We start from the raw sequence: 25,163 nt of genomic DNA on the forward strand, positions 1-25,163 counted from the left end.
CGCCGGCCGAGGCAGCGGCAGCGCCGGCGAGGCTTCTATAAAGCTTCTCGTTCGCGATTCAGATCGCGTTTGGACTTCGACGGAGACGTTCGTGCGCCAGTTCCCCACACAGATACACTCTAAACAGTTCGTGTTGTTCTTGCCCAGCAGTGTGAGTTACAGTGGAGCCCTGTGTGCGTGTGTGTGCGCACTAATCTCGCTGCGATGCGCAAAATCAGCCCCCTGTGAAATCAGACCCACACACAGGCGCACCAGTGCAAAAACAATTTGCCGGCGATTGCCCATACACTCGCAGAGCCACTCGAGGGGGGCGCGTGTGCGCCTGTGTGTGTGCCGCTAATTACATTTATTTTGTAAACCCAATGTCCAGGTCGCCGCCGGCGTGGGAGGGGGTCAGAGTGGGGGCGGGGCGGCAGCCCCAGTAAATTTCCTTCGCTGTGTGGTTGCCGTGTTAAGTGCTCTGATAAGTCGCCCGCTATCGCGCGATGGACCCGGGGTTATCTGATATTGCTGTGGGTGCCGCACGGATGCGGAGTGCGTACGGTGCGGGGGTAGTGGAGCGGCGGCGCCGTGGTGTGAGTGCGGTTAGCAGTGCTCTGGGATCAGATCGCTCGCTGACACACTGCCCGGCCAGCGAGGGTCGCTCCAGCAGTCATCGGATAGAGTGCACCTTGGTGATCCCCAGAAAACCGATCGCAGGTAGTTTTCGGAACTCCAGAATAGTTCTCAAGATACAATAGGAAATTAATTATTATTATTATTTCCAATGTTATAATGTTATATTATAGCCCAAGTGGCTACATCACTCGAACCCATTTCGAAGCCCAGATGTAGAAATCCATCAGAAAATAAGTTTTATAAGTTTTGTGTAAATGAGTTACTACTATCATAAAGATTCATAAAATTGGATGGGAATGAGTTTAAGTTTTGGTAAGGAAATAAAACCTAAGCTTTCACAGATAACCATTTCGAAATATTGCGAAATAACATTGGGGAGCGAATTGTCATTAATGTATTTTTCTAAGTATAGTAAGGATCTGGAGTAAATCATATTTTATTTTGCATATTTTCATATATTATGTAGCTGTAAAGCTACAAAATTTCCGGATGCCTGTTAACAATCTGCGATTCAAGCCATCCGGAGTTAATAAGGTTCCTTCCAAAAACCATGGCTACCCATACTAATAACTACATCTGCACACCCCCAGATCCAGTCACCCCACCATGTCGAAGCCAGTTCTGTACTACGCCACCCTGAGCCCCCCCTCCCGCGCCGTCCTGCTCACGGCCAAGGCGATCGGACTCGACCTTGAACTACGGTGGGTTCCCACACCGTCCGCACACCGTGCCACTTAACTCAATTAACAAGTGTCTCCGCTCGAACAGGCCAATTAACCTGCTGAAGGGTGAGCATCTGACGCCGGAATTCCTCAAGCTGAACCCCCAGCACACGATCCCCACGCTGATCGACGGCGAGGCCACGATCATCGACTCGCACGCCATCTGCGCCTACCTGGTGGAGAAGTACGGCCAGGAGCAGCAGCAGCTCTACCCCAAGGACCTGGTGCAGCGCGCCAACGTGGATGCCCGGCTCCACCTGGACTCCGGCCACCTCTTCGCCCGCCTGCGCTTCCTCTACGAGCCGATCCTGTACCACGGCTCCACGGACTGCTCCATCGACAAGATCGCCTACATCCAGAAGTGCTGGGAGATCCTGGAGGGCTTCCTCAAGGAGCAGCCGTATCTGTGCGGCAGTGACCTGACCATCGCCGACTTCTGCGCGGTGGCCACCGTTACCTCGGTCAACGAGACGGCTCCCATCGATGAGTTCAAGTTCCCCAAGCTGCAGGCCTGGCTGAAGCGTCTCGCCGAGCTGCCCTACTACCAGGAGCTGAACGGCGAGGGATCCGACGAGCTGAAGGCCATCTTCAAGGCCAAGCTGGCCGAGAACCGCGGCAAGTAGGCGTCGGCGGCGGCGGCGGATCACTTCTGTTTTTTCTTTATCCACACACGCACTCTATATGCATAACCACTCTTGAATAAACGTCTTAGTACAGCAGTTACAGCGACTTTGATCGGTCTTTTATTACGTGGACTTAACTTACATGTAGCAACAATATACTTAGGAGGTAATGGAAACGGAAACCGCCTTGGGGACCGGTCCTTCGCCGGCGCCGGGCGAACCACACATACACGAACGCTGGCGGGGATTATGTTCGACAACATAGGATCGTCCAGGGTGGGGCGTGTGTACTGGTAACTGGTAACTCGAACCGAATGTACAAAATATATATCTACAGAAAGTACAAATGTGGGCGCCTTCTAGCGGGGATCGGCCAGTCCCGCAGTCTCTCTGGGTCCGGAGTCGGGGGTCAATGAACGGGCACTTCACTAGCGACGCAGGCGTTTAAAATATCTATGGGTAAACAGACTATCACGACCCAGGCTCATGCACACTCCCTCACACACGCTTCTCTCATTCACACGCACTGGGCCCTATTGCATAGAGCGCATAGTCCGGGGGCTCTAGTCGCGGTAGTCGCGGCGCAGCAGGAATCTTTTGATGCTCTCCGGCAGCGGCAGCTCGGTGATCGCGTCGTCCGCAAAGTTCTCCAGGATGACGTTGCGGCAGGCGCTCTGCAGGGACAAAACTGCAGGCAGAGAGGTTGGATTAGGAGACGGAAGGTCATTTGGTAAAAGATTCCACTTACTGCCCTCCAGCTGGATGATCCTAATCTGCTTTGTGGTGCCGTACACGTCGATCACCACGAACAGCGGTGCTCTGTTGAGCGGAATGTCTCGCGAGACGGGGCCACGGTCCACCCCGTTGATGATGAAGTGCAGCTCGCCCTTCGAGGCGCTCTGCGCCGTGGGCACGTAGATGATGCCGATGCGGGAGCCCCGGTCCGTGAGCAGGATGTCCGAGTCGTTGCCGTTGCCCATGGCCGGGCGCAGCAGTCTCTTTGGTAGCAGGCCGCGGGGCGTCCTCACGTGAGTGGCGTCGCCCAGGAGATTTCCTGGTGGAGAATGGCTGTCCAGAGGCATCTTTGCTATGTTTGACCAGTACTTACTGTGTGGCTCGTCGTCCGTCTCCGGCTCGATGATGTCGTTCGACTCCTGGCGCTGGTTCATCTCGAACTTGGAGATCGGGTAGATCCAGCTGTTGCCCAGGTTGGCCAGGTCGGGCAGGGCGAAGTGGGGCAATCCCTCGCTGCTGGTGCGAATCACATGGGGCGCCAGTTCGGTGAGGCCCAGGCGCATGTGGCCCGACCAGCCGCGCTCGATCTTCTCGATCTCCACGAGAAAGATGTCGCCCGGAGCCAGGGGGCGCTCCGAAAAGGTCAGGGCGTCGGCGAAGCTGGCCCTCCGATAAGCGACGGTGGCGTCGTCGCCCAGCTGGATGTTGGAGCCGTGGTAGGGATGGAAGCGGCTCAGCTGGCGTTTGCGACTGCTAAGGGACGAGGGCAAGCCCTCCCAGAGCGCCGGAGACGCTTCCCGTTCGTGGTCGTGCTGCAGCTCTCCTGGATCCTCCTGCTCGGCTTCTGCGGGGACTGCTCGCGGATGCCCCGAGGGGGGAGCTGCCGCCGCCACCTGGTCGCGCTCTTCGGCGGCTTCCATGGCGCGCTTGGTGTTCGGTGATCCTTGATCCTGGCGAGCCCGGAGGTGGCTTATTTACTTTTTGCTGGATTCTAGTGTGCCCGTATATTTTCCACACAACTGCCAGGGCTGGGGACTCAAAGTGCCATTCACCACGAGCTGGCTAGTGACATAACACGGAACAGCTGTTCGATTCGGCCAGGAAACTTTAGAAATTACGAGGTGTGTTGAACATTACTTTCTGACTGAAAACCCTGTGAAAACTGATCCTCCCCCAGATGCGAGTACCCGGAGCGCTGTACGCCGCCCGTGGCCGAGCGCCGCAGAGTGAGAAGGACGTGCCCTTCCAGGAGATCCTGCCGCTGCGGCTGAAGAACTCCGTGAGCGGGAAGGCCGATTCCGGCAACGATGTGGCCTGCCTGCAGGAGATGGGCGTGCTCTTCGCCTGCCTGAAGGACAACGAGTTCGTGGAGAAGTACTGCCACAAGGAGATCAGCCAGTTCCAGAACTGCTACAAGTGCTACATGGACCGCAAGTTCGAGGCCAAGAAGACCGTCAACCAGGGAATCGTCCAGCCGGGCACCAACCTCAACTACAAGCAGCTCAACAAGTACATGCGCCGCTACCCCAATCCCGTCTAGCCTAGAGTCCTTAGATTCGTTTAATAATACACTATTTACAAAGTACATCGATTCTACTACTCTCCCCTGGTCAGTAGACCACATCGGCGTCGCCCAGTCCGGCGGAGGATTGGCTGACGGGCGACGGCTGGCTGAGCACAAAGTTGGACATGGCACGCAGGAACTGCGGATGGGAGTGCGAGTGCTGTGGCTCATACAAGTCCGACAGGAGCGGCGTCTTTTCGCGCACGCGGCTCAGAAGATCGGTCATCTGCCTGGGCTTCGGCACGGCGGGCGTCGGCAGAGCCAGGTTGATGTGCAGTGGGTAGCCGCCGTGCTCCCAGGTGTCGGCCAGAATCTGAAGGCTGCGATTGGCCTCCAGGACGCGGGCTCGCTGGAAGTTGAGCCGCTCCTGCTGCAGTTCAGACCACTGATCCTGTGGGCAAACCAAGAAGGGGGTAACTATTGGTCGGAAACTGTAGCTTGGGGCACTCACAAATCTGGTTCCCAAGCGGCCGAAGTACTTGATCTGCTCCTGGACGTTTAGCACCTGCTGCATATACCAGTCACGCGCCTTTTCCACGCCTTCCAGTCCAAAGAGGAGCAGTTCCCGCTGCTCCTCCAGCTGCTTCAGTCGCTTCAGCATGTTGTAATCGATGCCGTGCTGCAGCGTGTGCCTCCGCGACTCCCGCCGCTTGCTGCTCGTCTTCTTGGGCACAACGGGGAGAGCCAGGCTCCAGTCGGTGGCCGAGGCTGAGGTGGAAGAGGAGCCGCCATCCGCCGAGCCACGGTGCTCGAACTGCTCCCTCGACTGCGGCACCTTGGGCTTACCCGCATCCGCCATCATGTTCAGCTGCCAGTTCTGGAGGACATGTCGAATGTCGGCCTTTCCCAGGGCCGGGGATTTGGGCACCTGGCGTGGCGGCTTGGGCGGCGGAGCCGGCGAACTGTAGTCCATCTCCGGAGCCAGGTTCACCTGGGAGCGAGGACGCATCTTCAGGTCCTCCACGGCCTGCTGCTGATTGCGGAGCAGGCACAACTTGAGGCCGGCGCAGAAGCGCTCGAAGGAGAGCAGTCCGCTGCTGGGAGTGACTCGTCGCAGTGAGTCCAACACCCCACGCGGCAGTCCCTTGGAGCCGTCGTCCTGCCAGCCCTTCTGGATGTCCGTGAAGCGCACGTAGCCACTCTGCTTGTCGTCCAGGATGTCGAAGAGCTTCTTCATGGACAGCACAAACTGCTTGGGCAGTGCGTCCATGTCCAGGGATGGGAACTGGGACTGCGTCTGCGTCTGCCCGTGGCTGCCTGCTCCATCGCCGGTGCTGAGGTTCAGCAGACTGGTGCTGGTGTTCTGGCGGAGCATCTTCGTCTGCGGGTGACGCAAAATGGAAAGTGGGATGAGATTATGGATGGTCCCACGCTTGGTCCCAATGCATAACTGAATATTCATGGCGGCTCATTTGCATGGCAGAAACCAAATGGAATGCGTGTGAATTTGGCGCAATGTCTTGAGATCTGGGGATGCCAAACGAAAGACTCAGGCCACGAACTCGCCCACTTGATATTTCACTTGTTTTTTGCAGATTCTGTTGGTAGCAAATATTGACACTAAAAAGCTCCCATTATTTGCTTCTTCAGTTAAACTCCGTTTTTTTGGGTTAAGAAATAAAAGATCGAGAAAGTAGTTCTTATATGTCCCATGATTATCTTCTAATTGCTAGACTATACTTAACCCGGAATATTTTTTGCACTTGAAGAAGGGCACGAGAAGATGAGGTTCAAAAACAAGTTCTTCTGTAGATTTCTTTCTAGTGCCAGAATTACTTATAAGAAGAATCCTTAGTTGAGATTCTCTACTCTTTTCGAAAAGAACCTCTGCGTCTTGCAATCGTAATCCTTATTTTCGAGCCCAAAACAATGTTTATAAGCGCACTTCGACTATTTGTTTTGTTTATAAGCGAAGAGCCTGCCCCCCAGTTGGCTGGCACTTACCCAAGCTGTGCGGAAACGTTGGCTCCTGAAGTCCGAATGCGATCCAGTTCTTCCGAGCGGCTCTTCTGGCAGCCTTTGATTTTGAGGCCGTTCGTCAAGGCTTCTGCGCAAGCTCTGCACCTATTCTGTGTATGTAATGCAGCTTGGCTCTGCGCGGGACCCCAGCCCATAGCCATACCCAAACCCAACCAACTGGTTATATTGACTGCACACTAGAGGCGCGCGTTTCGGGGCCCGAGTCTCGCACGCATGCGCAACTTGCGCGACTGGTTTCTGTGGTTTTTCGGTGGATCTTCCAACACAAAGGCAAGTGGGAGAGCGCCTAGGCTGAAGCCACAGCCAAACTCCTCAGCGGGAGCACCGAATAGAGCGCGCCTCTCGCCAGACTTAGGTAGAAACGTATTTATTAGTAGAAATGCAATGCGCTTGGCTTAATCAGTCGAAGGAGGGAGCTAATCGCCTTAATAATGTATCTGGCATGAACTGCAAACTCTGCGTGATCCGCTGGGAGTCGGGGATCCCGCGGGTGGATCACTAGAATGAGCCGTTCATCTCAAAGTTGTGGTCCTCTAGAAGCTACTATTCAAACTTATGCTAACCGCTGGCCAATCCTGCCCGGGCGGTGCTCACAAATCGGCCACCGACTTCCGGCGCACGTACTTGGCGAAGTAGTCCGGACGCCAGCACTTGCAGGAGCCGGGGATGAGGAACCAGTCGTAGTACAGACGCACCTGGAAGCAGCCCAGCTCGTCGTGTCCGTCGCAATGCGCGTCTGCGGGAGCCGCAGAAGCGGAGGCGCCGGAGGAGGTGCCATCGGAGGCGGTGGCCACTCCGGCCCGCTTCTGCAGGTACTGCTGGTAGGCCTGGAAGTCCTGCACCGAGGGGGTCTGCGTCGTGGTCGAGCTGGTGGGCACCGTGTCCTCCGCATTCGGGTAGAAGATCTCCGCCACCAGCAGGCTCACCCAGCGCGGCGACGACAGGCATCCTCCGTCCAGGTAGTGACAGCGGGCCTGGATGCAGCGCGTCACCTCCACCGTCTGGGTGAAGTAGCCCTCGTAGGGGATCTGCACCACGTAGCGCCAGGCGCCCTGGTAGTTCTTGGCGAACACCGGAGTGGCGTACTCCACCTTGGCGGGGCAGGGCGTGGGCGGCCCCTCGTACCGGATGGGACCCACCTCCTCGCGCCGCTCCGCAGTGGGCGTGGCAGGGGCAGCTCCGCCGGTGTCGCCCTGGATGGCCCTGTACAGGGTGCAGAATCTGTGCGGGGAAATGCAAAATTTATTCGAATTAATGAAACGTTTTGAAGTTATGAAGTTATGATTTTTTTATAATATAAGTTTATAAATTACAGAGTAGCTGAAGACATAATATTTCTTAGGTCATTGGCCCTATCAGCTAGTACTATAGGTTCTTTTGTTGGTCTTTTGAAAGACACTGACATCATACAAAAAGAATTGTTATTTCCCAGAACTAGCAACATATAAATTCCAAATGAAGGCTTTTTAATTAGTTTCGCTTTATAAATATTTATAGGTTTGGCATGGAAAGTGAAATGGCAACCTCATTTTCTTTCTCTGCCTTTTAAGTGCCTTTGTATTTAGAAGTTTTTTTATGATGATTCATGGTTATTAAGTGGTGACCTCCTTAATAGCCGAAATGTGGCCTTTCCCTACGCCTTTTTCGAGCTTCCTTTAATGGAATTTATCTTAAGAAATATACCCCATTTAGAGTTGTAGAAATTCAATTCAATTATTCTAAAAAATCTGTTCTATTATCAGTTGCTAGAGTTGTTAGTGCTCGAAGCCCATTACTTTGGTCGTTAACCAGCCTTATATAAGTAGATTAATATTTTCCAATAATGAACTTACACTCCACCGCCGTCGCAGAACTTTCGTGGCTTCCTCTCCTCGGCGGCCCTTCGCTGCTTCTGACTCCGTTCCCGCTGCTGCTGCTGGTGCTGCTCCTCCTCGTCCAGGGCAGGATCGAAGTAGCTGTACTCGTTGGACTCCACGCCCTCGGGCAGACTGCGGCGCACTCGGGTGGAACCTCCCGACAGGTATTGCCGGTTGTTGTCGATGTTGTTACTGTCCAGCTGCTCCACGGGCTCATCGCGGATGATCTGGGTGACCTTGGGCAGGGTGTCGTCGGCCTTGAGAACGGGCAAGGTCTTCGAGAGGAACTTGAGCGTCTGGTTGCGGATGAGCTCACTGGGGAGGGTTTTTATGAGTGATACAAGCGAACCCTTGTTTAATCTTTACTTACAAGGGATAGGGCTCCCCGAGCACATTCTGACCCAGCGGATTCTTGGGTATCTGACCCTTGTTCAGGTCACCGCAAATGTTGTGAACCGAGACGGCGGACTTCTTGCCAGCGGCCACATCCTTGCACTCGGCATTCACGAAGGTGTAGGGCGGAGGCCTGACCTTGGGCGGCACCGCGTTGGGGGACTCCACGAAGGCGTAGTAGCCCTCCGGGGGCTGCTCCTCACCGTACTCCGAGGGCGACTGCAGCTGCGCCTGGGCAAAGCCCAAGTGGGCCAGCAGCAGAAAGCTGAGAATTTTCTACAAGGGGCAGAAAACAAAAGACGCTGGTATCAGGGGGTAATGCATATATATGTGGATGCCTGGAAGTTAATTGCCCGCAGACTCGGTGAATGGCCCGGCATTGTCCGGAGAAAGAGGCGAGATCTTTCAGCCGGACAGTCGGACAAACAGACAGACTCTTTTCGGTGTTTTGTTGTTTGGCGAAAGCGCGAAAGTTTCTGTTTCTGTGGAGATAAACAAACCGAAACCGAGACGCGCGACTTTTGCATTGCTCTGCCGCGCTCACTTGACCATTAATTGTTCGAGGGAACTTTCCCTGAAATTCTGGGTAGCCGTGGCCCCAACGAAACCAAAAGTTCCCCGGCCCGCGGGCCGCGTTAACCAGGTCAAGTGGAGATGCTGGGGCTGGGTGGGCGGATGCAGTGCCCAGAAGCCGAGGAATTTCTCTCTTTGCGACACGGTTCACAGCGCCATTTGAATGGGGAAGCCGAAATTGGGTCAGTCTCCGAATCCCACAGCTCGTTCTTTTGTCTTTTTCCCTTCTAATGGGCCAGAAACTCGTTTGCCCTGCGAGAGAGTAGCACCGAGCGGAGCCAGCCTTATTTGCATAGGTAAATATTGGTAGCCCAATTGCAGATTGGGGAACCGAGAACCTAGAGCCCAGAGCCGGAGAAGCAGCCGAAAACAGGCCGCTCTGTTAGGTTCTTGGCCAGAAGAGAACTCGTTGGCGGCGCTGTTCCAAATATGCGTGCCACACGACACGGCTAACGGGAAAGTTGCTCGGCACCCGGCCAAAAGGCAGGGGCAAAGCCAGAGCCAAAGACCGATCCCAGCCAGAACGGAACGGAGCTAAGCGTGGAGCTGCTCCACAGTTAGCTTAATTCATTAGCATGCTCCAGAATCGGGTGGTTCCCAGCGACTGGGTAACAGTAAACGAGAACGCTTAGCTCGCCAATAGTGCTGGCGCATTGCGAAACAAAAGACTTAGGCAACGAACTTGACGCGCCACAAAAAGCTGGCAGTTAGCAGTTAGCACACCCGTAATGATGACATACCAGCACTAAACGATAATCCATCTCCGCTCGATCGCTTCTTGTGTACGGTTCTTCTTCCACTTGGCCTTCTTCGGAGGCTAATATGATCCGCAGCGGGGTAAACCAGAAAACAGAACCAGACGCGTCAAGTGCAGCAACTGAACTGAGTCTTTGGCCAAGTCGCTGCAGACGTTGAACCTCCGGCTGCTTTTAAGCCCGGTCAACAAGCAGAGCATGAGAAAGTGGAAAGAAAGCTCTACCTTGAATTTTGCATATTCCCAAAGAGAGTCGAGCTTGGAGATAGCTTCCCAGCGCCGAGGCATACTTTTAGGCTTAAAGCGATGTGCTTTAGCTGTGTCTAAATACATGGTCAAGAGTTCCCAGTCCCTCATATATTAATATGTACCAACCCACTTTATTGATTCTCCTTAAAATCGCATTTCATATCCAACAACTTCACGTTTATTTATGAATACAATGAACATTTTACACCGTAATAAAGTTCTTTCTCCCCAGAAAACAATGTGGCAGAGTCCTTAAACATTTGTTATCAATATAATGTTTTGGTGTAATGCTTTCCTCTACATGTAGAATCCATTATTCATAAAGTAATATATATTCATATATGTTTGTATATAGATCCGCTTTATAATCGCCGCACAAAACGTAGTCCGACATCGAACCGAAAGAATCATATGCAGTTGTGCCAGAATTGTATGTGGGTGTGTGGGAAAGTTACAGGCAATAGATTAATATAGAATCCAAAGTAATCGTAATTAAAGAGAATACATGTCCTTACAGCTAAAACTATGCGCATAGATTGTAGTCTGAAACTTGGTTTCGTGTACAAAAAGCTAAACTTAGGTATGCCAAGCACTTCATCGCTACATCAGGATCAGGAGAACTATACAAGAGGGTAAACAGGTGAAATGGGTAACTAAATCAAATCAAATTGTACTTCATTGTTTGGCTAAATAAATATCGGTAGTCGTTAGGTGATAAACAAAAAACAAATCAAATGTCAATTCGGTAAAATATACAGAACACTAATCCTCGTCATTGGCTTCGAATCGCTATCGAATAAATAAACTAAGGCTTACGGATTCTATTCAAGTTTCGTCCAACTTTCAAACTTAATGCAATATTGCAACTATCGTATATATGAGTACGTATCTTAAAGTAAACAGAGTTGTATAACATCTTCATAATGCTTTTTGCTTGTCGCTCGGTAGCTCCGGTTTAGAAATATCATATAAAGTAAACTTTAGGCTTATGGCTATAGTGCGTTTGTGTATGCTCTTGTTTCGGTATCGTTTTCATTTTCGGCTTCCATTCTCCACTTCGGTTTGTGTTTATGCTCAAAATGGATCACAATATCGCATTTAATTCTTGGGCGAGACAGTGATAAGTTTGTGTGGCGTCACGGGGGATATCTGCAATATGAGATTTCCAAATTAAGTACGAATTTACTCGGATTCATCGGCTTTTTGAACCTACCCATAGGGACCGGCCCATGTATGAATCATCGTCGTCTTCGATCAGTCCCGATGTGTGATGGTGACCTTGCTGGTCGATGAACAGTAGCGTGTCCTTGCTGCACGTGTTTGCCGACTTGCGCAGCAGCGATGACAGGGTCTCCGTGTAATTTGAGCTGGTGGAGAAAGAGTGGCGCAGGCTTAGGCTGGCTGCAGCCGCCGCCTGCTGCTGTTGATGGTGCGAAGCATTCTCCACCGCCGACACGCTGCTCCTGGATCCGTGCCAATTGTGATGGTTTTGCAGCACCTGACGGGAAAGCTGCAAGCTGGACGACAGCTGTGTCGGGTTCCCATTTCCATTAAACAAAGCAGGAGCGGCATTTACATGGCCGTTAAACTTGCTCTGCAGAGTGGATGCCGCCGTCACCGATGTGCTCAGGGATCTCGGCGAGGAGCGTGACGAGAGCGAACTCTCAGAGGAGGAAGAGCTGGATGAAGCGGCGCTGACATGACCGTTGGTCTTGGGCTCAGCGGCAGTTTCGCTTGCAAGTGGAGCTTCAGAGCGTTCGTCTTCCTTCTTGCCTGGCTCCTCTTTCTTCTCGTGCCCAAGGTCGGTACAATCCTCATCCATGGCAAATATGGGCGTGGCTTCCTCTGCAGCCAGCTTCTCGGGTTCATCCTTTGCTGCTGCAATTGTTTCCGTCTTGCTTGTCTCACTTAAACTGGTGTCAACATCGGCATCGGCATAGGCAAGCTCCTCAATGTTCAGCTCATGTGGAGCTGAAGCCTTCTCCTGAGCGTCATCTTTGGGCTCTTCGGCAACTGAAAGAATTGCAAAGAATGAGATTAACAAATGTTCTACAACGTTGTTCATCCAATTTGATTTACCTTCCGCCCTCTCCTGGCAAATCTTGGGTATGTCCACTGGCTTGGATTGAGCTTTTTCAACCATTGCTGCCGCCGGAGTTTCTGGCATCTCACTGGTGGCCTCCAGCTTGACCGTCTCCTTTCCAGAAGTCGAAGAGGCAGAGGACGAAGGGGCTGGCGCAATGCGCGACACCCAGTGATCCCCGGAGTTCGAGCTGGATCCTGAACACTCGCCAGCATCCACACTCCGTCGCTGGTAGAATAGCATGTAGGCCTCGTTATTGATGATGTCGTGCTCGATGTCGTCCTCGGGCACCTTGCTCACGCGCTGATCGTCAAACTTATACCACTGACGGTCATAGGGATTCTTGCAGGCGGCCGTGTAGTGACCGGTCTCCAGGGTATCTCCTTGGTGGTAACACACGGCGTACAGGTCGTATCGCGTATCCTTTGGATCGCAGCGCGAGTTGAGCGTGGAGGAGCGCGAATCGCCGGAGCGAGCCTTCTTCCAGGGATTCGAGCCCAGACCGAGTCCAAGTCCCAGTCCTGTTCCCATCCCCAGCGAGCTGCTGGCGCTCTCGTGCACACCGCGTGCCAGATGAGGCGACATGTCGAAGGCAGTCAGGGGAAACTTGACCATTGTGGTCAGTTTGGCCGCCTGAGGCCCCTTGGACTGATGCTGCCGGAAGCGCTTGAAGTGCACCACCAGGATGTCCGGCAGCGACCACAGGCCCAACGTCTTCACGACGGGAAGGTATTGCTGGCAGTGCGGACAGCGCCAGGCGTCCTCGGCGCTCAGCGTCTCCGCCTTGGTGTAGTGCTCCAGGCACTGCTCCAAGGTCAGGGAGGCCGTATCGCTCGACTTGCTGGCACTCAGTCGCGCCACGCTCTCGTGCTCTACGACGGTCTCTTCCGTGTCCTGCTGCTTACTTATGAAGTGCGCCTCGGGCGAGCTCCACTCCAGCAGAAGCTTGATGTGCTGCGGGCCTGCCTCGGAGGAGAGCACGGAGAGTGCCATGTCGATCATCTCAGTGAGCAGCGGGTGCTCCACTTGCTCCAAATACGTGTCCGGGTCGGCGGAGGGGTCTTGCAGCCTTATCCGGAACATCTCGTTAAGCGGCGTGGCATAGGAGAAGACCTCTGGCTTGAGCAGCGGCGCTATCTCGCGCAGCATGCGCTTCTGCAGATCCTGGTAGGAGCAGTCGCGCGGTGCCTTCATGCTGAAGGGGGCTCCGAAGCGGGAGATGTCTTTGCCATCCTTCGCCCGGTACACATTGGCCACTAGGAGCAACAGATCCGACTGCGCTTGAGCTGCAGGGGGAGCAGGAGCCGCTGTTGAGGGAGCAGGCTTGTCCGCCGTCTCTGGCGGGGCAGCAGCCTTGGGAAGGGGAGTCGGTTCCGGCACCTCGATGCAGTAGATGGTCTCAATGCTAGCCAGCGTCTCCACGGGCTGAGTGTCGTAGAAGACGCGCGAGAATCCCTCGGCGTTCAGGTCCACCAGCACCATGCGCGATCCCTCAATGCCCGTGTCCGTTTGGAGCTGCTCTCGTAGGGCCACTATGGGTGATCCTGCAGGGACGCGGAGGCCCATGCGCACCTGGCGCGGCACCTGCTTCATGTACACCACCGTGACGAAGATCGTCTGCTGGGTGAGCTGTGGCAGCTGCACGGAGATGCAGTGAAAGGGGTCGAAGGTGTTGGACTGCTTCTCGCAGCGCGGGCAGGTGAGCGAGGAGCGGAACTGGGCCTGGAATACGGCCTGGACGAAGCTGTTGTTGCACCGGATGTGGTTGGCCAGCGTCTCGGCGGCGATCACCTCGTCCGAACGGCCGTACGAGTTCTGCGCGGGACAAGAGGAGGAAAGCGTTAGTCGTGTCGTTCCAGGAAGCGGCAGTCGCCTCGGGATTGAAATTGCGCCCACCTTGAGGCTCTTGTAGCGTCGCTTGCTGGCCGTGTTCAGGTCCTCGTGCACCTTGTCCAGCAGCCAGAAGAGGAACTCCTGGGCGTCGTGCTGCGTGGAGCTGCGGAACTGCGTCCCATACCGATCCACCACTGCCTTGAAGCTGGTGCTGTGGTCGCTCTCGTTGCGGCAGGTCCACAGCGCCTTCAGCACGTTGGCCAGCTGCTCGGTGAGCTCGCCCTTGGTGCCGAACTTGCGCGAGTTGATCTTGTTGCGCCGCTTGAGGTCAGCCTTTGGAGAAGAAGGAACAAGATTAGATTAAGCTACCTATATCGGTAAAGGGTATATTCACCTTGTACTGATCCAGCACGAAGTACTCGGCCAGGATGTCCGTGTGGCTGAGGCACTGCAGCACCGCGTTCATGAAGCATGTGTTGCCGTGGTTCTTTAGCCCCATTACGCCCGGAGTCTGGTCCGCCGGCCACTGGTAACCTCCAATGGGAGGCACTCGCTCCCCGCTGCCTGGTGCTCCTCCTCCGCCGCCGCCGCCTGCCGAAGATCCCGTTGGCTGACCATGTTTGTTCGCCTATGGAGGAGGGGAAAACAAACAGAGAACTGTGTTAGTCGCCGGGGAGTACAAATTGCTGGCTGCTGGTCAAGAAACCCGTTTCCAGATCACACTGGAGTGCAGTGGAGTGGTCTGGGGGCCAGCAATTGGCGCTGGGCGATTGGGTTTCAATTTCGTTGCCAATTAAAAATTGTTTAGCGCTGCGCGCAGACATCAATTTGCGATAAATGAAGAAATATTTAGAAAACAAGGCGAAAAAAGAAAGGCCTGTCAGGCCCAAACGAATAAGTAAATACACTTTAATAAAGCTAAATCATCAAATACAATGCAAATAAGTCAAAGGCTTCCGCGAATTAGATCTACTGCCCCACAAATATTTAATGAACCAATTAGAAGTACATATTTAAAGCAAGCTTAGGAGGTGGGCAAGCCGAGGCGATCCATGATTGAGCTCAATCGTCTGGAAAATTTCGGTGTTAATCACCGAAGAAATCGAAATTGCTTTAATAGGATGTGGAGGTGTGTCTGGTGGCCGCGTCTCTGGAACTGAAAAACTTTCCACAAAACAAAATGAAAACCAAGAACTGATACAGTGGATCTTAGGTCCCTAGATGGATGATCTCTAGCATTTAATGGGGTGTTCGCTCGTGGCTGTGCCCACTGCAATATCTTTTTTTCGCTGTGCAACTGGAGCAACACCTCTCAAAGGCCGAATACGAATTTACGATATTATAAACAAGCTCTGGAAACGCAACGAAAGCAAATGGAATGAGTTTTGGCTGAGGTTGAGGCTGCGGCTGGGGCTGGGGCTGGGGCTGGGGCCTCTTCAATGTGGCATTTTCGATGTGGCCGAGTGCCTTTAACGGTTTTGGTTGCGTTCAGCAATGAAATTAGCCGGATTATGAAATTGGCAGCCCCTCTTGTGGGGCTGGGGGATGGCCAGTGCACTTGGAGGTCAATGCTAAGTGGGTTTATTTCCCGATTTCTCGATTTTCCGGGCCAACAGCAAGAGCCAGTGACGAAAACAGACAGGCGGACAAAACATGAGTAAGATGAGTAACGTCATCGTTTCAGAAATACAAAAAAAAATCAAACAAAAGCCAGCGAATAATGGACTCAATAGAGACAACCGAAAGGCGAACCAAAGAAGCGCAAATCGAACACAAAAACCCGTTTTCAGAAAGCGAAAACAACCCACGCAAAGCAAAGAAATCGGCGGCCAGTGGTAAATTGGCCGAAAGGAAATAAATCTCTGTGTGGGATGAGCTGGTAGGTGTTTCGGTGTAGGGCTGATCATGACATTAGCTACAGGCTCTAGCCCACTGATTAGATATGTGGTACCTCTTTTCTGCGCCAGCATCCGGTGTAGAATGGCACGATTTCAATGAAGGCGATGCGATTCGCTGGCGAGTGGTGCTCCTCCGACTGGAAGAGGCGGCATTTCCGGGGGAGAAACGGGGAGACGGGTTAGTTGGTTGGGTTGACAGTTAGCACAGATATATTCCGGCACATCATGCCGCAGGAGAGTCCCCTGCCCGTTCCCATTCCCATTTCCATTCCCATTACCAAGTTCCCAAGACGACATTAGCCGGGATTTCGTTGTCTCATTCGCTTAAGCTCACTGACACCACTGGCCCCCATCGTTGGCTTTGAATAATTGTTGCTTTTGTTGGCAAATTGACATTGAACTGACGTTGACTGCATCGAACAAATGCCATTTGTATTGTGTTCTCTGGTGGGGAATCGGCTGCTCGGCTGGGGGAGTGACCACATTGAATGGCGGCCAAGTGGCTGCTCGAGTGCCCCGCCAGACAAAAGAAAGATGTTCTTTGCAAAGGGCACGAACCGGGGGCCAACTTTAAGAGTCGCCACTCCTAGTTGCTTTGACTTTAAGACCGAAGCCCCGGTAAACCCCCGGCACTAAGCGGATTTTCTTAATAATTAGAGAGGCGCCGTGTTAAGCTGAAAAAGGGTTCCGAATTTAAGCAGCTTAGCTCATTAGACAAACCCAATTAAATGGGCCGGCAGTGGTGTAAGCCGAGCCAAAGCCATCGCCTAGAAAGAGGGGTCCGCAATTCAGCGGTTGAATAAATTGAGTGGAATGTCCAGATCTCTTCTATATATATATCCTCCCCTCTCCGTTCCCATTCCCTATCCGTATATGCTACTTCTGCTGACCTAATCGCGGTGGCCATTTCTCACGCAGCTGGAGGCTTCGAGACATTGCTCATCCGCCACGTTCGCCCGGCTTCCATTTGAATACCTCTCACGCGTAGATAAAAGAGCATGTTAGTTTAGTTGAAAAGTATCTAACAGGTAAAAGGAAATGTTCTCGAATTCTAGCTGAGTCTATCTAGCTCGGTCTGACGGTCTTTCTAAAATTGACATCCAGCGGCCACATTTTTTATTATTTCGGAAAAGTGCAAATGAAATTTTGTTCTGATCGGGAACAGCACATTTTCTGCAGGCATATCTCCATCTCCCTCGCCCTCCCTTTAGATGGGTAACGGGTACCTAATAGTCGACTTTCTTGATACATCTCTGGCATTTCTGGCTGTCTGTGCTGGTTAATTGAGCCAGAAACGCGGAGGCACACATAGAATAAAAGTAGCTGACCACTTGTCTCAATTTGCGCCGGCAATTTTATCATCATCGTCATTATTATTTATAAATTTAAGCAAATTTCTCTCGTTTTGTTTGCCGAGCGGAGCAGTCAAGTGGCCCCAAATGTTTTCTTTATATATCAAGTGTCCTCCCTTGTTTACATTCGCGTATTCCGCTCAACTTGATGTATCGAATTATTATGCCCGCGTCTCGAATTCTTTCTGGGTTTTTTGTTCATTTTTCCTACTTTATTTTCAAGCAGCAAAAATTCCATTCTCGTCCGGCGCAGCAAATGTGTGCTTATGCGGCCAGAGCTCTTCTGATAAGGCAGTGGTGGCGGGGAAAGGGGGCTCCGCGCCAGATAACTTATAAATATTGCACTGCACTCGAGTATTTGCCTTTACGTAAGCCACCATAAAATCAACAACAAGTCGCTCCAGATGCAGATATATCTGTTGTGCAGTTACGTTGCGTTTTTATTAAATAATTGTAAATAATTGAAGATAATTGCCGCCGATGTGGCTGCCACGAGGTAGTTATTACCTACGAGATCTTGGCCGGAGCATGAATGAAATTGGCTTTTGGGCTGGGCAGTGTCCCAGAGAGCGGAATCTCGGTAGGCTCGAGAGCGATCGTGGTTCTGCTACCGGTTGGACGGCATTTCATCAATGGAACGCTCAAGCGATCCGACTATTATTAGAGCCCTGTTGCCCACATTTATCTCCGCGCCATTCGCCCAATCTACGAGTTTCAGCGCTGCTCTGAACGAAGAACGATCACGTGACACCTGTGCGAATGTATAACTAATGCCCAACGTCACCACAATCATTGATTCAGCCACGCCGGGATTTACGAGCAGGCAAAACACTCAGCTGGCCGTGATTTCGCATTCGCCAGATAAGTCTTGAAATAGCGTTTGGCAAACATGGCTTTATGAGTTTATTGTCGTCGCCAGACGAAAGCTCCGTCCCCTTTTCACCACCCAGTAAACCAATTAGATCCCCTAGATATCTCTTTATACAATATATATGTAAGGTTGGCTGAGATTCCCGCACGCGGCGGGGTCCACGCCCATTTCGGAGGGCGCGATTACGTGGAGGAGAACGCGCAGCTCTGTCAAGGTTGCTCTAATCAGGCCACCTTGCGAACACGTCGCTTATCAGATACGAGTGCTCAGGGCCCCATATCTACATATACAGTGCGAGGCACAAGTGTAGCGCTTGCTGGACCTTTGGGGTCTCGTGTTGTTAGGCATATACCAACATGTTTATAGCGGAACCCATTCGATGACCGAGTATTCAAGTCACTCGGGGTGATAGCCACTTCATAAGCGACATTATTCAATGGCACTTATTCGGCTGTCCTGATCGCTCAGTGATTAAGTTGAATACGTAACTGGGCTATTTTAAAAACTCGAGTGTTTCCATCTATTCAAAAGTATTGCCTATTGGATCATATCAGATTACTCACTACTCATAGTCTAAATGGCTTTATAGATTCGATTTGGCATGGAGATTTTTAGGGTTAAGTAAGCCCTTTAAGAAACAGCATTTCGCTGCATGCATATCTCCGTCTCTCTCGCACTCTCTCTCTCTTAAGCTGAGTAAAAGTGCTCTTTCTTGTTTGACCTGCACCCTTCGCCTATACTACCGATCGCCACTGTCTGTTACGACAGCCCCTATGACTTCTGTCAACGTTAACTGATATCCGACGTTCGGCTTGGACCGGGAGCGACTATTTTTGCCAGGCCCACGCGTATGTAGCTGTTTCGGGCAAGGGCAAATCGCTCGACAGCAGACGAGCGGCGATAAATTTGCACTTTTCGCTGGGACCGCTGTCACATTCGTGTGATTCGAGTAGGTAGTACATAATGGAATATTACGGAGGGGCGGCCCCCAAGAGCACACTGTGTGCGGACCACTTGATGATGGTTTTTGGGCGCTTTATGGGGACCCTTACAGTCGTATATCATGGTGGGGCCACCACCTGAGCGGTGCGTAATTAACTCCGAATGACGTGGATAATTTCTGGCTGCCGTCTGGGAACTGGGCAAACAGAGAGAGAGTAACGGCCAATTAGACAGCCTAAGCGCTGAAAACATAATTCCACCATCCACAGTACCTACACGCCAGGCAGTACAATGTATGGGCCGGCCTGACCCATTGAAACCGAATTGTTAATAATGATTGTTTATGAAAATAAACGTGCCGGGCCATGGAAGTACGAAAATAAATGCAAAGGCTAAAAATTCTGAAAACATTTTTTCAATTAGTTTGATCTCAATTGATTTTACCTTGAAAGCGAATTCACTCAGAACGGCAAAAAGAGGCAGAGAGGTGGGGGGAGAAAGGGGCCGAGCGGTACGGAAAACGTGCGGAGCAGCCCCAACAACAACAACAACAACAGCGGTGGCACTAGGAATCGCACTACGAGCACAAACAACAAACAACCATAGACAATAATTCGCACAGTTGTACAACAGCAAAAGTTACGTGTGAGCCACCGGGCGGAAATACGGAATACGGAATACAAATACGAAGAGTACGACTACGCGAGAGGCCCCCAAGAGCCCCCGGAGCCCCGAATCCCCCCTCATGCGGACCATCCACCGTTTGTGCACTTGAAATATCATAGAAAATCAGCAAACAGTAGCGGACCAGCAGGGGCGGCGGCGGAAGGGGTCCCAAAGGGGGTGGCCGGGCGGTTACGTACTAATCTCGCCATCAACAAGTGCACTAGCACAACATCGGCCTGAGACACGGTTTTGTGGGTGGCCAAAGCCAGAGCTTACGGAAATAGACAAAACTGTTGCTGACACAGAGAGAAAAATGTGCAAGATCATCGTGTCAGTACGAAAATGGGTGATTCATATCATCCGATATTGAGTGTAGGGATTATTTAAAAGCAGTGTTATAGAATATATTTATGTGTAATGGGGGTAAAACTGTTCAGTTCTGATGAATAAGTTATTTTGGGAACCCTTCGAAGGATGTGACTTAGGTGTAGTATACCAGATAAATACACACATTCATCAGGATGTTATGTAAGATTGGGATTCATTTCACTTGATATAGTATGTTTATATTCTATATAAGGATTATTATAGGAGCAATAAAATGTGTATGGAACTGATAATCTTAGAATGTGTTTCCTATAAAGATTTGCAAGGATCGCAGGGATAGTTTATAATAGACCGAAAACCACACTGATTACTATCTTTTCATCCAGTTTTAAGACATAAATAATGAGAATAGAACAAGTTATTACCAAAAAAAACAACTTATAGTCGTCATAAAATATTATTATTTTTCGGTTGGTAAAGAATATTTCCCCCTGTGCATTTGCTTGCATGTGCGCATTCTAACTCACGTGTTGTTTTTGGCCGTGTTGCTCTTGCCCCAATCGTCACACAGTGTCACTTTTGACTTTAATGCCGTGCCTCGCCACCCCTCCCCGTGCCGCCCCCCACCACCCACTGGCATTTGCAATTTTTGGCATGCAATCTTTAATAAGCCATATTATTGCTGGTGTTGTGGCCGCCGTTTTCACAGTTTTCTCGCCGTTCTCGCAGTGCGATTTCGTTTTTCTTTTCGCATTTCGCTTTTCCGCCTTTCCGCTCATGGCCCCGCTGTTTTTGTTTTCCCGCAGCTATTCAAACTCAGCTTCTGAATAAAATCAATGCGAATGCAAAACGCAGAGTGCGGTGCCAAGTGCCAGCGGCATGAATCATAAATCAAAGCGATTGTTACAATGAGGTAAGCGCACAACGGCAGCCACAACAAGCCATCACAATGGTCAATTGCCACATAATGTCGTTAAGAAAATACCCAGAAAGCAGAAAACAACAGCGGTAATAAGTACTTGTTGCTCAGAGCTAGCCGAATGTCTTGACGTTTTTTCGTGGCTTTTGTTTGGTGAAAGGTGTCAGAAGACTAAAGCAAAAATAAATGGAAAATAAAAAGATACAACTACAGCTGCAACGTACCCAAAAGTCTGTACCCCAAAAACGACACTGTTAAAGCCAAATCACTTGAGCTTTCCCCTAGTAACTAGTATAGTGGCTGCCTATCACAGGTCGCTAGAACGGCACACAGATACTGCAGTTCTCATTGAGCTTTACGTGCTGCCAAAGCCCCATTGAAACCCGCTTTGCAAACGCCCCCACTTTACTACTCGCTGCCGCCCCGCTTTGAATGAAACTCAGTCTGTTTTCGTATGCGGCTATCGTTCTGGAATGCCGAGCGCTGAAAAGGTCAGCTGCACTACTGCCATGAGGTCTTGCCCCCAACAATTAATCAAAATTTTACGACAAACCACAATCGTGGTGATACAGTGCGGCCTCTAGCCATGGATCGGGATAATTAACAGGGGTTACGTTGGAATATTCAATTAAAGCAGATTAAACTTGGGATCCTAACTAGTTCTGTGTATATTTGTAGAATAATTCAGGTTGATCTCATTATAAATAAAGGGTGTTTTGGGATATATCTAATATGATATGTCATGAAGATAATACTTTTAAACAAACCTTGATTTATGATATCTACTTATAAACATATCATATCATATCACTCTTAATGCGGATAATACTCCTAAACTAAATCAAAACTAGCTTACAAAACCTGTTAGTAGAGAGAGAATCCTTAGTATGCCTTGAAATACTTGGGCCGCTGACATTTCCTAGTTATGTCGCTTATTGCATTACCCGAGCCCCAAGTGCCGGAAAATTGGAGACACTGGAGCCCCACTGTTTACAAATTGATACGCACACACTGGGCGCCCAACGTAAGTATTTATTATTAGATCAAATTCAATTCCAGCAGTTGCACGAGTGAGTGGCTGGTGCTATCGCTTTCTGGAGGGGATTGGGTCGGGGCTGGGCTGAATGCTCCGGGGCGTGTCGTTGCGCCCTGCCTGCACTTGTCTTCGGCTCCTCAGCTGTCGCTCTCCCCACTTTGTGGGGCCGTCTTCCCTGACAAAAGCGTGGCACACATTTGTCGACTTGCGCCTCCTTGTCGGGAGTGGAGTTCCCCTGCTCCCCTGCCCCCATCTCCGATCCCGCTGCCCGGCTCACCCGTCAGTCCGTCATTGGCTGCTGTCTCGCTCCAGCAGCGCACGACCTGAAAAACTCTTGTTTTTCGGAGGCTCTCTGTGTGCGTTTGCCTGTTTGTTTACTATAGCGCGGACGCGGCAACAAATGTTGGCAACATTTACACAAAAATTGTTTGAACAATTGCTGTCTGCGAAACAAAAGGCGCCCACCTACACCTAGTTACCCACCTCCACCTCCACCCCCACCCCCACATCCACTCAAAAGCACAACAGGAATTATGATAATAATGAGACAGCAATTGTGTAAAAATAAAATTAATTTCCATGCGCCCCGTCCCCGCGTCTGCTGATCGTAAATTGCCGCCGCAGAGCGTAGAACATTTGAGATACACTTCAAAAAAGAGCGGAGTCCGATGTATTTATAGTTGTGTAAACAAAGGCTTTTATCCGCCAGCATGGAATGTGTGGACAAAGACCGCGGCCGCCATGTAGATTACCCTTCCGAAACTCCCTGCGAGGAGGGAAGGCCAGCCAAAGTCCCAGTAAGCCGCTTTTCGGACCGATACATATGCAAGGCGCAATCCTTATCAACGGCCACGCAAATGTGACTCAGCGCGGGGAGCGGAACAGAAAGGCTGGCTACTCGGAACGCAGGAACGTGGCAAAGGGCGGTTTGCCCGGTGGGTGGTGACTCCTCAGGGCAGTCCGTGAGCCACAAAAGACCCAGATCCAGATCCAGATGCAGGGGAAGATGCAGATGCAGATGCCGATGCCATGTGTGCGGCGAAGACAAAGAGCAAAGAGCAGCCGCGGAGGCGAGCAAAACAAAGCGCCGATAACGCACTGGCCGATGCCTGATAAGGGGCACTATTCGGTGTTATATGGGGGATACGAAATGCTCAGAGTGCAGCTAGAAGATGCACTCTAAGCAGCGGGCAAACAAAGAAAAGAAAGGCAGCTATACTAGAACACTGTCCCACTATATGGGCCACGTTTATGCGCACTCATTAGTTGCAAACAAACAGTTCGCGTTACAGGTGCCTATTTGCAGGAGATTTAGACACAATGCCTACCGCCCTGTCTAACCGAAGTACACACCCTGAAAAGTAATCAGGGGCCTTCAAGTGGGTAAACACAGTTCCGAAGAAGTTATAGACTGTTGTTGTCGGAATATTGATGGGTAATTTCCGAGGCTTATTATTATGTTCTCGTTATCAAAGGGAGTTGAGTTGAGGAGTCTACAGCAAAATAAGTTGCCTAACTGGGAAGCATCTGCTCAATTAGCACCTTCGATTCTGTTTGATTTATTATATTAAGTTATTTCATTGACTCATATTTGGTGGTATTTTCATTATTTGATAGTTACAGCATTATAACAACTCAGCATCGACTCATGGCAAGCTGACTAAATTTGAAGTAATTTAACTTGAAAGAAGAGTTCAGAATAGCACATTAAATTACTCACTTCAGTGAACTTTCATTAATAAAGTACGTTTTTTAATTATAATGATTCACAACCATTTTTTATTTCGCTTTAATAAGTTGTTATGTTAATTGTGAATCTTGAGAAGTGGTTGCCATAAAAGACAATTAAGAATTATTGATAATTAAGATGATATTTCCATTACATGTTTATGGGTGTTCTGCTTAAGTGAGCACTAAGTTGACTTGTGATTCCTTAAGATCTTTTAAAATACGTGGAGACCTTACAAATTTGGGATTCTTTCAAGTACATTAAATATTGATATTTTTATAAATATCTGTATCTATATCTAAATCTGATCTATATACTATAACTTTTTGGATATTCAACACGTAAAGTAATGTTATTATGATTGGATGAATGTTATTTATTTCGAGTGGATTTTCGAAAGATATTGTTTTATATTAAGGATAGGTTCTTATAGCACTAGGAGCTTACCACCACATTCACCGTTGAGCTGAGGTGCTGGGCGATCCGGTTGAGAAACTTCCTGAAGGACGAACGGCGCAAGGCCCGCGTCCGCTTGTGGTTGCTGCTTCCATTGCTGGCGGTGGTGTTGTTGTTGGCCATGTGGCTGTTGCTGGCGGTGCCGGGGGTGGCCAGGGGAGCCTCGTAGCTGCTGAGCGAGACTATGCTGCCGCTCCTGCCACGCCCGCCGCCCACGCAGGACGAGATGGCCGTGTGGCTGCCACGTCGCCCGCTTGCGCCGCCCCCGCCCTCGCCATCCTGCCTGCCGCCCCCGCCGTCCTGTTCCGCACTGCCCGAGGAGGTCGCACCGGAGGCCGCGGCCGTCTTGAATTTGCGCGACCAGCGGAAGGGATTGCGTGGCATGGAGAAGGCGCGGCGAATCTTTTTGGCGGCATTCGTCGTGCTGGCTGCTGCCGTGGTTGTTGTTGCTGCGGCAGCAGGAGCCCCCGCTGCTGTGGTTGTTGTTGCTGCCGTCGAGTGGGTGGTGGCGGCGTCGCCCTCGCCCTGCTCTCTTCGCTCCTTTGTCGTGCCCATGGTGCTGTCGCTGTCGCTGTCGCTCTCTCGCTCGCACACTCTCGCCACACGGATTTCGGTCACATATATATTCTTATTTACGTACGAATTGCACGGGCGTAGGACGTACTGTACTACTTAACTTAACTAACTAGCGCGAATTGACCTTTTTGCAGTGATTTGCGCGGCCTCGTTAATGCACTTTTCCGATTTTCGCTCTGCTGCTTTTCGCCTCTCTTTTTTCGGGTGTCTGCCCCCGCCTCGCGTTCTGCACCGCTGTCTCGCTGCCCCTGCCCCGTGCTTCTCTTGACTGCTGACCCAATACGCGGATTGTGTTCCGCCTTTCGTATGCAAATACTTTCACTTTTTCGGCGGCGGCGTTGCACCAAAAGAGCTGATGGTCGCGCGATCGAAGTTTTTTTTATTTTGGGTCCGCGAATCAGAGTGACC

The 25,163-nt window shown here is 51.0% G+C and overlaps 7 protein-coding genes across 8 annotated transcripts; 3 read left to right on the plus strand and 4 right to left on the minus strand.

Annotated features, from left to right (window-relative positions):
- Window positions 1–31: 31 nt before the first annotated feature.
- On the plus strand, window positions 32–2,069 carry LOC108022529 (glutathione S-transferase 1). The gene is made up of 3 exons (XM_017091506.3): window positions 32–151; window positions 1,209–1,319; window positions 1,387–2,069. Exons 2-3 carry the CDS (start codon window positions 1,225–1,227, stop codon window positions 1,961–1,963), a joined length of 672 nt encoding a protein of 223 aa, XP_016946995.1. The 5' UTR covers window positions 32–151; window positions 1,209–1,224; the 3' UTR covers window positions 1,964–2,069.
- On the plus strand, window positions 158–1,202 carry LOC122818210 (uncharacterized). Its single transcript, XM_044092475.2, has 2 exons — window positions 158–699; window positions 1,085–1,202. Exons 1-2 carry the CDS (start codon window positions 486–488, stop codon window positions 1,183–1,185), a joined length of 315 nt encoding a protein of 104 aa, XP_043948410.1. The 5' UTR covers window positions 158–485; the 3' UTR covers window positions 1,186–1,202.
- On the minus strand, window positions 2,061–3,817 carry LOC108022527 (neuralized-like protein 2). The gene is made up of 3 exons (XM_017091504.3): window positions 3,072–3,817; window positions 2,712–3,017; window positions 2,061–2,651 (listed from the first exon to the last, which is right to left on the minus strand). The coding sequence occupies exons 1-3, from the start codon at window positions 3,616–3,618 to the stop codon at window positions 2,527–2,529; spliced, it is 978 nt and encodes a 325-aa protein (XP_016946993.1). The 5' UTR covers window positions 3,619–3,817; the 3' UTR covers window positions 2,061–2,526.
- Window positions 3,728–4,283, plus strand: LOC108022530 (uncharacterized). The gene is made up of 2 exons (XM_017091507.2): window positions 3,728–3,819; window positions 3,876–4,283. Exon 2 carries the CDS (start codon window positions 3,876–3,878, stop codon window positions 4,236–4,238), a length of 363 nt encoding a protein of 120 aa, XP_016946996.1. The 5' UTR covers window positions 3,728–3,819; the 3' UTR covers window positions 4,239–4,283.
- LOC108022528 (suppressor APC domain-containing protein 2) lies at window positions 4,241–6,398 on the minus strand. Its single transcript, XM_017091505.3, has 3 exons — window positions 6,207–6,398; window positions 4,714–5,583; window positions 4,241–4,653 (listed from the first exon to the last, which is right to left on the minus strand). Exons 2-3 carry the CDS (start codon window positions 5,575–5,577, stop codon window positions 4,309–4,311), a joined length of 1,209 nt encoding a protein of 402 aa, XP_016946994.1. The 5' UTR covers window positions 5,578–5,583; window positions 6,207–6,398; the 3' UTR covers window positions 4,241–4,308.
- Window positions 6,399–6,581: 183 nt separating this feature from the next.
- On the minus strand, window positions 6,582–9,957 carry LOC108022526 (uncharacterized). The gene is made up of 4 exons (XM_017091503.3): window positions 9,805–9,957; window positions 8,469–8,767; window positions 8,075–8,413; window positions 6,582–7,463 (listed from the first exon to the last, which is right to left on the minus strand). Exons 1-4 carry the CDS (start codon window positions 9,823–9,825, stop codon window positions 6,833–6,835), a joined length of 1,290 nt encoding a protein of 429 aa, XP_016946992.1. The 5' UTR covers window positions 9,826–9,957; the 3' UTR covers window positions 6,582–6,832.
- A 265-nt stretch (window positions 9,958–10,222) lies between these two features.
- Window positions 10,223–25,163, minus strand: LOC108022714 (ubiquitin carboxyl-terminal hydrolase 43). 2 transcript variants are annotated; one of them, XM_044091819.2, is made up of 7 exons: window positions 24,171–25,163; window positions 15,935–16,018; window positions 14,378–14,611; window positions 14,047–14,316; window positions 12,147–13,965; window positions 11,281–12,080; window positions 10,223–11,216 (listed from the first exon to the last, which is right to left on the minus strand). In XM_044091819.2, exons 1-7 carry the CDS (start codon window positions 24,732–24,734, stop codon window positions 11,166–11,168), a joined length of 3,822 nt encoding a protein of 1,273 aa, XP_043947754.1. In that variant the 5' UTR covers window positions 24,735–25,163; the 3' UTR covers window positions 10,223–11,165. The 2 variants fall into 2 exon arrangements, with proteins under 2 accessions (XP_043947754.1, XP_016947283.1); XM_017091794.2 differs by lacking the exon at window positions 15,935–16,018.

Source organism: Drosophila biarmipes, chromosome 2R, assembly GCF_025231255.1.
Source record: "Drosophila biarmipes strain raj3 chromosome 2R, RU_DBia_V1.1, whole genome shotgun sequence".
NCBI lineage: Eukaryota > Metazoa > Arthropoda > Insecta > Diptera > Drosophilidae > Drosophila > Drosophila biarmipes.

What these genes read in the sequence shown, in the direction of transcription:
- LOC122818210 (XM_044092475.2), top strand. Translation starts at nt 486, where the DNA reads ATGGACCCGGGGTTATCTGATATTGCTGTGGGTGCCGCACGGATGCGG. An exon ending in CCCCAGAAAACCGATCGCAG is followed by an intron (nt 700 to 1,084) that starts GTAGTTTTCGGA and finishes TATATTATGTAG; the next exon opens with CTGTAAAGCTACAAAATTTC.
- LOC108022529 (XM_017091506.3), top strand. Translation starts at nt 1,225, where the DNA reads ATGTCGAAGCCAGTTCTGTACTACGCCACCCTGAGCCCCCCCTCCCGC. An exon ending in GGACTCGACCTTGAACTACG is followed by an intron (nt 1,320 to 1,386) that starts GTGGGTTCCCAC and finishes CCGCTCGAACAG; the next exon opens with GCCAATTAACCTGCTGAAGG.
- LOC108022527 (XM_017091504.3), bottom strand. Translation starts at nt 3,618, where the DNA reads ATGGAAGCCGCCGAAGAGCGCGACCAGGTGGCGGCGGCAGCTCCCCCC. An exon ending in GACGGACGACGAGCCACACA is followed by an intron (nt 3,018 to 3,071) that starts GTAAGTACTGGT and finishes ATTCTCCACCAG; the next exon opens with GAAATCTCCTGGGCGACGCC. An exon ending in GATCATCCAGCTGGAGGGCA is followed by an intron (nt 2,652 to 2,711) that starts GTAAGTGGAATC and finishes CTCTGCCTGCAG; the next exon opens with TTTTGTCCCTGCAGAGCGCC.
- LOC108022530 (XM_017091507.2), top strand. Translation starts at nt 3,876, where the DNA reads ATGCGAGTACCCGGAGCGCTGTACGCCGCCCGTGGCCGAGCGCCGCAG.
- LOC108022528 (XM_017091505.3), bottom strand. Translation starts at nt 5,577, where the DNA reads ATGCTCCGCCAGAACACCAGCACCAGTCTGCTGAACCTCAGCACCGGC. An exon ending in GCCGCTTGGGAACCAGATTT is followed by an intron (nt 4,654 to 4,713) that starts GTGAGTGCCCCA and finishes GTTTGCCCACAG; the next exon opens with GATCAGTGGTCTGAACTGCA.
- LOC108022526 (XM_017091503.3), bottom strand. Translation starts at nt 9,825, where the DNA reads ATGGATTATCGTTTAGTGCTG. An exon ending in TGGATTATCGTTTAGTGCTG is followed by an intron (nt 8,768 to 9,804) that starts GTATGTCATCAT and finishes TGCCCCTTGTAG; the next exon opens with AAAATTCTCAGCTTTCTGCT. An exon ending in TTCTGCGACGGCGGTGGAGT is followed by an intron (nt 7,464 to 8,074) that starts GTAAGTTCATTA and finishes TTCCCCGCACAG; the next exon opens with ATTCTGCACCCTGTACAGGG.
- LOC108022714 (XM_044091819.2), bottom strand. Translation starts at nt 24,734, where the DNA reads ATGGGCACGACAAAGGAGCGAAGAGAGCAGGGCGAGGGCGACGCCGCC. An exon ending in GACGCTACAAGAGCCTCAAG is followed by an intron (nt 13,966 to 14,046) that starts GTGGGCGCAATT and finishes TGTCCCGCGCAG; the next exon opens with AACTCGTACGGCCGTTCGGA. An exon ending in TTGCCAGGAGAGGGCGGAAG is followed by an intron (nt 12,081 to 12,146) that starts GTAAATCAAATT and finishes CAATTCTTTCAG; the next exon opens with TTGCCGAAGAGCCCAAAGAT.